Raw genomic sequence first — 7,500 nt, 5'->3', positions numbered from 1 at the left:
AGAGAGAGGGAGAAAGAGAGAAAACAATTACTGTATGTTCGTGGTTGGTCATCCATTCAACAAACAAGTCATCATTATATTCTTGTTATTATTGCAGAAACTGTGCAAATTTATAAATTGTAGCTTCATAATTTCCTTTTGTATTGAAAATAGTAAAATAGGCACCATTATTTTATTTACTTATTATTTATTATTTTATTTATTTTATTTATTTATTATCCATTATAACCTGAGTGTTATTGCTAATATATGGTATTACATTGGACCAGGTTGCTATCAGGACCCAACTCCCTTGAAATTCCACCCCTGATAGTTCCCGGACCCTCTCAGAAGCAACTTTCAACATGTTCCGGTCCCTTTGTCCCCCAGTTGATGTATAAGTATTATAAAACAAGGCAGAGCTCTCCAACGATTGTATATCAAAATCGATCCATAGCGGGGCGAGAACGGGAATGAGAGTCTGAGAGTATGGGAATGGGATTGGTTGCCAGTTGATGTACGGACGAGTGAAAGAGACTAAACCATTGGAAGAGATCTAAAGAAAGAGAGAGAGAGAGAGAGAATGTAAGATGCTTAATAATACTTACATTTTACACAAATTTTGGTGAAAAATTATTCATAAGTTTAAGAACTTACATATATTTTCTTGTATCGTCCATCAAAGACCGGTATGGGCTTGTTGCCCCCGGCAACCACAGTCCCAGCTTCGTCGTCAACATCGGTGAGTTCTTCGTCCAGTAGCGGACTCCGCCCGAAAGGCAAGAGCCTTGCAGTATGATTGAGGATAGAGAGAGAAAGAGAAATGAAGACTTTAGAATACGAGCAACTGGAGGAGACTGAGGAACAATTGGAGACAATACTTAGGTTGTAGTCTTCTCCAATTTTAAAATGATCTGCAAATATTGTAGAAGATTCACCAGAAAAACTTGCAAAAGGAGACAAAGATGTAGAAGTGATGGTGAAATTGTAGCTCCCTGAGTTTTGTGAGGTTGAATTGGTGCATGATCTGACAATAGAGTCCAATGAAGGAGCTATTAGAGAGAAAGGAAGGACTGAGACGGACCTGGTGCAGTTTAAATTCTCGTCTGGTGGTTCTGGAGGCTCTGTTTCGCCTGAAGCTGAAGATTCAAAGACTTCCTCCCGTCTGTATCTTTCTAAAATCACCTCATCTGTCTCTGAGGATTCTAATTGAGAGCTGAAAGGTATCCCTGCACTTATTGCAGGGAAGAGAAGAGCCAGAAATAAAAGAAAAAAGGCTGCAGATGCCATTGTACTACTGCAGTGCAGGACAGGGTGGGGCTCGTTGGTAAATAAACAGAAATTTGATTAGTCCCGTCCATGAATATGATTTTGAGCATTTGAACTCATACCAGTCTACTAGAAAAGGCTCTTCTTCCATTATATATACCATAAGGGCTCCAAAGTAGCTCTTCCGGTGGCCATAAAGACCTACATGTGTTAATGATGGGAAAAAAGAGAACATCTTGTAACTCGTCTTGTAGTTGGTTGTACCGCCATCTTTTCATTAATAATAATTAACTGTTATGGGCGTGGTTTAGTTACTGAAGACACGCCCACACAGAAAAATGAAATTTCTTTCAACAATGAGAAAGAAGGCAAGATGAATTTACGTTCTCAATACAAAAATAATTTTCCAAATCACAAACAAAAAAATAATCCAAAACACAAACACACTAACAAACAAAAAAAAACAACAACAATGATTGAAAATGATAAGTTTTAAAATTTATTATTATTAATTACTTCTCCTCCCCCAATCATACATTATACATACAATAAAACACAAGTATCATTATTAATACTATTAATCTATTAAGTCACAAATTTTTGTGGGGCAATCGATCTTATTTTTAACAGTCTCGGGAACGCCGAATCAAGACGACGACCTTAAAAAAGCGGGAAAAGCTAACATGGTGTTCTGAAGGCTGTCGTTGTGACGCTGCATTGTGTTGGTGGCATAGTAACAGACTAAACTGATGAGAGAGTCAAACTCAAAAGGATGAGCGAAGCCGTAGCCACCACTGGGGCCTCTGAAGACTGGGATACGCTTGAACTTTCCTTCATCACTAGAAGAGGGAGAGAGAGAGAGAGAGAGATGATTTAAAAACTCTTTATTACTGGTAGTCTGGTAATACCATACAGCAATTTACAAAGCCTACATGTACATGTATACATAGATTATCATGCAACAGTGTAACTATACATCTACTTGCACATGCATTATAAAGTTTTACAGAATCATAGTCATTATTAAAATGTGGTGTTAACATTGCAAAAGCACATTCATAAAATTGACAAAATCCTTCTCTTTAAAAAAACCGGTACTGCACTATGATTCCCACTCTCTCCTTGTGTCCCATACCGTATACATGTATAATGCTTCATTTTAGCAATTTTTCAGTAAAATTATAATTGGCATTTCACAGTTTTAATTTGGCAGATCTCATGTACACACACACGTACAGTTGTATAATTATTACTAAGGATGAGCAGTAATGAATGGCTATTTTAATAATTTAATAATAATTGCTACATGTACATGTAATTTTGCTTGCAAGTCACCGAATGCCAAGTTAAAGAGCTTTACTCTAACAGTTAAAACTCACACTATATCAATGGTATGGGTATGAAGTGGTTCTCCAATTGGTATATGATCAGCTACTCCTGGCTTGGGTCTTACGAGGAAGGTACCGTCCGGCCGCCCACTCAAAAGGTCTCTGGACTCCTCCCTTGAAATGTGGTCCCTCGTCCAAGAGGTCGGCTCGTAGTGGGGGAGAGATGGAGGGAGGTTTATCTGATTAATGGTGATCAACTGATTACCCTGGAATATACAAGAATATACTGAGGCGTACAAGAATATACAAAGATATACAAGAATGTACATACATGTAAATATAGCAATTTTAGTGATTTGGTTTTTGCAATAAATTTTCTAATATCAGTAGTACATGCGATTTAAAATATACTAAAAATATACAAGGATATACTGACTCACATCAGCTTCGTTGAATTGTAAAGGTGGCATCATTGGTTGGGCATTTTCTATTGATAGTGACGGGTGAGGTGGTAGAGGTCTATGGGGGGACCTGGATAATGTAGCTTCAGTTGGAGGTAGCGACACAAAGAGAGGCTGGGGAAAGGAATATACTAATAATATACTGATAATATCCTGACTTACGTTGGACTGTGGTGGAGGTGGCGGAGGTTTTTTCTTCTTTTTCTGAATCTCTTCGGATATTCTTCTATAATCATCATCACTAGGGATATACAAGAATAAACAAGAATATACTAGAATATACAAAAGTATACTAAAAATATACTTTAAAATATTTAAATACTGTATGTACTGAAACATAGCAAGTATACCTAAATGCAGTACAAAATATACTGGGATATACTGAAGTATACAGGAGTATACTGGATTATACTGAGGTATACTGGAGTATACTACTTACTCTGTTCTGTGTGTATGTAGCATAGCATAAGTGGCATAAAGATCATCATCTGGATTATCCTCTTCAACTGATGCTTCAGCTAATATATCACTGGAGCGATATCCACCATGTTGATTTAAAAACCTACAACATACAATAGAAAATGTAATAATAATCGGAGGCCATTTTTGAGAAAAACCATGGGCTATAATAGTACAGGGATTTTTTTTAATTTCGGCATTTTCTTAAAATGGCCATAACTTGAAAAGTTGAAGTCGGAATCAGCTCAAACTTTCTACACAGCATAAGTACATCAATATGTATCAGAAAATGTAATAAAAATTGGGGGTAATTTTTTGGCCATTTTTCAGAAAAAACATGGGCTATAGTACAGGGAATTTTTCAGATTTTGGCCATTTTTTAAAATGGCAATAACTTGAAAAATTTAAGTCGGAATCAGCTCAAACTTTCTACACAGCATAAGGACATCAATATGCATCAAAAAGTATAATAAAAATTTGGGGTGATTTCGGAGCCATTTTTTGAAAAAACCATGGGCTATAGTACAGGGATTTTTTCAGATTTTTGGCATTTTCTTAAAATGGCCGTAACTTGAAAAGTTGATGTTGGAATCAGCTCAAACTTGCTACACAGCATAAGTACATCAATATGTATCAGAAAATGTAATAAAAAGTTGGGGTGATTTTTTGTCCATTTTTTGGAAAAACCATGGGCTATAGTACAGGGATTTTTTGAGATTTTGGTCAATTTAAAAACCACTCGAAGTACCTTAAGTGTTGTTGTTTTTGTTCCTGTAGACTCTTAAGGACTGGTTTGAGGATGTTCCTCTCCATGTCTATTGCATTCTTCGACATCTCCGTCCGATGGAGCTGAGCCTCTAACGACTTCTTACCATGTTCATGGGTAGAGAACCTCCTCTTTAACATATTGTAATTAACAATCATCCTACAATGTAATTATTAATAGTTATTAATAGTAGTTATTGAGATAAACACTACAAAATTTAAATCACATGTATCCTCATATTCTCATACCTATACTCTCATATTCTCATACCCATACTCTCATATTCTCAAACCCATACTCTCATATTCTCAAACCCATACTCTCATATTCTCATACCTAAACTCATATTCTCAAACCCATACTCTCATATTCTCATACCCATACTCTCATACCTATACTCTCATATTCTCATACCTACACTCATATTCTCATACCCATACCCTCATATTTTCATACCCATACTCTCACATTCTCATACCCATACTCCCAAACTGGTACCACTCACTGTTGTTTCACGTCAGGTGATTTGTTTTCTGTCTGTAGTCTAAGGCTGGTTTCCAGGTGCTCCTTCAGCATCATTAGTATCTGCTCCTGAGCCAATAGATCTAACCTCATAATCTGTATCTCCTATAAAAAGAGAAATGAAAGTAGCTATACGTGTACCGTAAATGTTCAAATAAAGGCCGGGCTTGAATAAACGCCTGGTACTAAGAATCTCCAAGTATAGATACGCATATTTTACTCAATATAAGTACCACAATCTTTAGAGTGTCCCAAATGGCCTAACTTGTTAAGCTGAGTGCATAGAACCTAGAGTTGCAGGTTCCAATCCCAGTTTTACTTTTTTAAATTTTTTCTGCAATTTTTTTGTCCTGGAAAGAAATAATGCCCGGGCTTTTATTCAAACATTTACGGTACATGTACATGTATATTAATGTGAGATAATGAATCATACATGTAAATGAATATAATATGTAAATAATGTACACATACATGTACATGTAGGGCAGTGATAAAGAAAATTAAGAGAAATAGGAATTTAATATGTGTGCTAGCTACCTTGTAAACTGTACATGTCTACATACGTGTAAGTGTAAATTAATTAATTAATAATATAATTTACATGCAAATTGAATTACATGTACAGTAATGTCTACATGGTTATAACTGACTTGTGTTATTTTCTCGTATTTGTTGGTCAGTTCATTGTAACGGTTTCCTTTCTCTCGTAAGTCCTTTTCCGTTGCTTTTAACTGACGGACTATTTCATCAAGAGATACTGACTCAGACTAGTAGAGGAGGAGGAGGAGGAGTAAGGAAAGAGAAACAATAGCAGTAAACCCTTGACAATTACACAAGAACTTTCCAAACTTTCTTCAAAGACAGTACAATTGTACAGTAAACAATGTAATCAAAAATATGCTACAGTTGGGAATTAATGTAGTGTCTGGCAATTTGAAGCAAAGAAATAGGGGGAAATCCAACCAATAATTGTTGCTGCTAAATCTAAATGTACATGTACATGATACTCTTCTCTCTCTCTCTCTCTCTCTCTCTCTCTCTCTCTCTCTCTCTCTCTCTCTCTCTCTCTCCCTCTCTCCCTCCCTCCCTCCCTCCCTCCCTCCCTCCCTCTCTCCCTCTCTCCCTCCCTCCCTCTCTCTCTCCCCTCCCCCTCCCTCTCTCTCTCTCACCTTATCTCTTCCCTGTTCATATATATCAGTCTTAGACACTGGTTCCTTCAGTGTGATGTCTAGTTTTGAGCTGTACGGCTGAAGTGAGTGTGTCCTATAGAACTCAACCAGTTCTACGACAGAACGGAACTCAAGTGGTTCGGCAAACCCAAAGTACCCGTCACGAAACATGATACGTATTAACCTGTTTACCCCGTCTTTCCTGTTTAACGAGAAACAAAAACATGTAAATGTTAATACAATATCCTTACTGTGTATGTACATGTACATGTACATACATGTATGCTCAATTATTATTATTATTATTGTTGTTGTTGTTGTTACGGTAGAGAAGGAAATTTTCAAGGGAGTTAAATTTGGCGAATTGCTAAATTTTGGGTGATTGGTAAATTTTAATTTGGCGAATTTGTGGCCACGTGCCATTGAGCATGTGTATAATAATGGCTCAAAATGGCGGATTTTATTTTGGCGAATGGCTATCAAAACGCCAAATTCAACTACCTCCAAAATTTCCTTCTATACGGTATTTATCCTCATACCTGAGTGTTAGTGTATAGCTCCCAGGACTACGTGCTGCATCTCTCACTAGAAATGAACCGTCTGGTTTATCCTTCATAATGTCAGTGACATCCTCTCTATATAAAAGAATATAAAATAAAAATAATATTAATAATAGTATTAATAAACATACATGTAATTTTTGTAATAATTTTTGCTACACAATGTACACGTACACGTACATGTATGTACACTGTATACATGTATATGTACAGTACATGCATTTTAATTTTAATGTACTGTACATGTACAGATGTAATTGTTATAATATTTAAAATGGACTTAAAATTACAGAATATTAATATTATAATACTTGATAAAAGTTATGCTGCAATTGATCTATTAATAACTAGCCCCACCCACTCACTTTGATATATTCCCCCAGTACCAAGGCTGAGTCTCGATCGGTGGATAGTCTTTAAATGAGTGAGACCTCTCCCTGAACTCAGTCAACATTCGAACCCCATCGCTCGTGGATATATATTGACTGCTCCCTCCAGCAACAGGGGGGCCTGGGGATGTGAACACTGATGCTGTGGAGGTTCGAGAGTGTAGGGGAGGTCTGGGTGGAGTCTCGTTAGGTATTGATCGAGTACTGGAGAGGGAGGAGTAGGGAGTAATTAATATAAAAGAACATGTAGAATATATATAAAAATGGAGAATTCTCTCCTAGTCATTTTTGATGAAATATGGCCAATGACCCTGTACTATGGTACAGGGACTTTGGTCTGATTTTGAAGCAATTAAAGTGACAATTAAAGGAACTAACTTCCTTCTTGGGACGGTAGGAGGAACTTGTTCTGGTCTAGTGTAATCTATAAATAGAAGGAGAAGTAGGTATTTAACTTAAAGGTGTTATTTCTCTCTCTCTCTCTCTTACCAAAGGTTTGTTGCCTACGAGGTGGTCTAGGAGGTAGAGCAGGAGGCATGTCCAGTGAAGAAGAAGTACCAAGTGAAGGAGAATAAGTACCACCTGAAGATAGAGAGAG

General features: G+C 36.8%; 3 protein-coding genes across 3 annotated transcripts in view; all 3 read right to left on the bottom strand.

Moving 5' to 3' along the window:
- LOC105312640 (mucin-like protein) overlaps window positions 1-52 on the bottom strand; it is a 3,593-nt gene extending 3,541 nt beyond the window's left edge. The window contains exon 1 of the mRNA XM_019996063.1: window positions 32-52. Coding sequence (XP_019851622.1) covers window positions 32-52 — 21 coding nt within the window. The remainder of the gene's footprint in view (window positions 1-31) is intronic.
- A 156-nt stretch (window positions 53-208) lies between these two features.
- Window positions 209-1,339, bottom strand: LOC109581713 (uncharacterized). Its single transcript, XM_019996062.1, has 2 exons — window positions 637-1,339; window positions 209-535 (listed from the first exon to the last, which is right to left on the bottom strand). Exons 1-2 carry the CDS (start codon window positions 1,267-1,269, stop codon window positions 209-211), a joined length of 960 nt encoding a protein of 319 aa, XP_019851621.1. The 5' UTR covers window positions 1,270-1,339.
- A 529-nt stretch (window positions 1,340-1,868) lies between these two features.
- The window catches only part of LOC100634356 (phosphatidylinositol 3-kinase regulatory subunit gamma-like), a 7,380-nt gene continuing 1,748 nt past the window's right edge, over window positions 1,869-7,500 (bottom strand). Inside the window, exons 2-14 of the mRNA XM_003386359.2 lie at window positions 7,392-7,484; window positions 7,281-7,326; window positions 6,879-7,106; window positions 6,493-6,588; window positions 5,954-6,155; window positions 5,435-5,551; window positions 4,768-4,889; window positions 4,245-4,421; window positions 3,477-3,599; window positions 3,200-3,278; window positions 3,017-3,151; window positions 2,628-2,842; window positions 1,869-2,087 (exon numbers count right to left, since the gene is read on the bottom strand). Of these exons, the coding sequence (XP_003386407.1) occupies window positions 1,895-2,087; window positions 2,628-2,842; window positions 3,017-3,151; window positions 3,200-3,278; window positions 3,477-3,599; window positions 4,245-4,421; window positions 4,768-4,889; window positions 5,435-5,551; window positions 5,954-6,155; window positions 6,493-6,588; window positions 6,879-7,106; window positions 7,281-7,326; window positions 7,392-7,484 (1,826 nt within the window). The 3' untranslated portion in view covers window positions 1,869-1,894. The remainder of the gene's footprint in view (window positions 2,088-2,627; window positions 2,843-3,016; window positions 3,152-3,199; window positions 3,279-3,476; window positions 3,600-4,244; window positions 4,422-4,767; window positions 4,890-5,434; window positions 5,552-5,953; window positions 6,156-6,492; window positions 6,589-6,878; window positions 7,107-7,280; window positions 7,327-7,391; window positions 7,485-7,500) is intronic.

The sequence above is a fragment of the Amphimedon queenslandica genome, unplaced genomic scaffold (genome assembly GCF_000090795.2).
Source record: "Amphimedon queenslandica unplaced genomic scaffold, v1.1 AMPQUscaffold_13423, whole genome shotgun sequence".
Classification (NCBI taxonomy): Eukaryota; Metazoa; Porifera; class Demospongiae; order Haplosclerida; family Niphatidae; genus Amphimedon; species Amphimedon queenslandica.
This window is presented reverse-complemented; position numbering and strand designations above follow the sequence as displayed.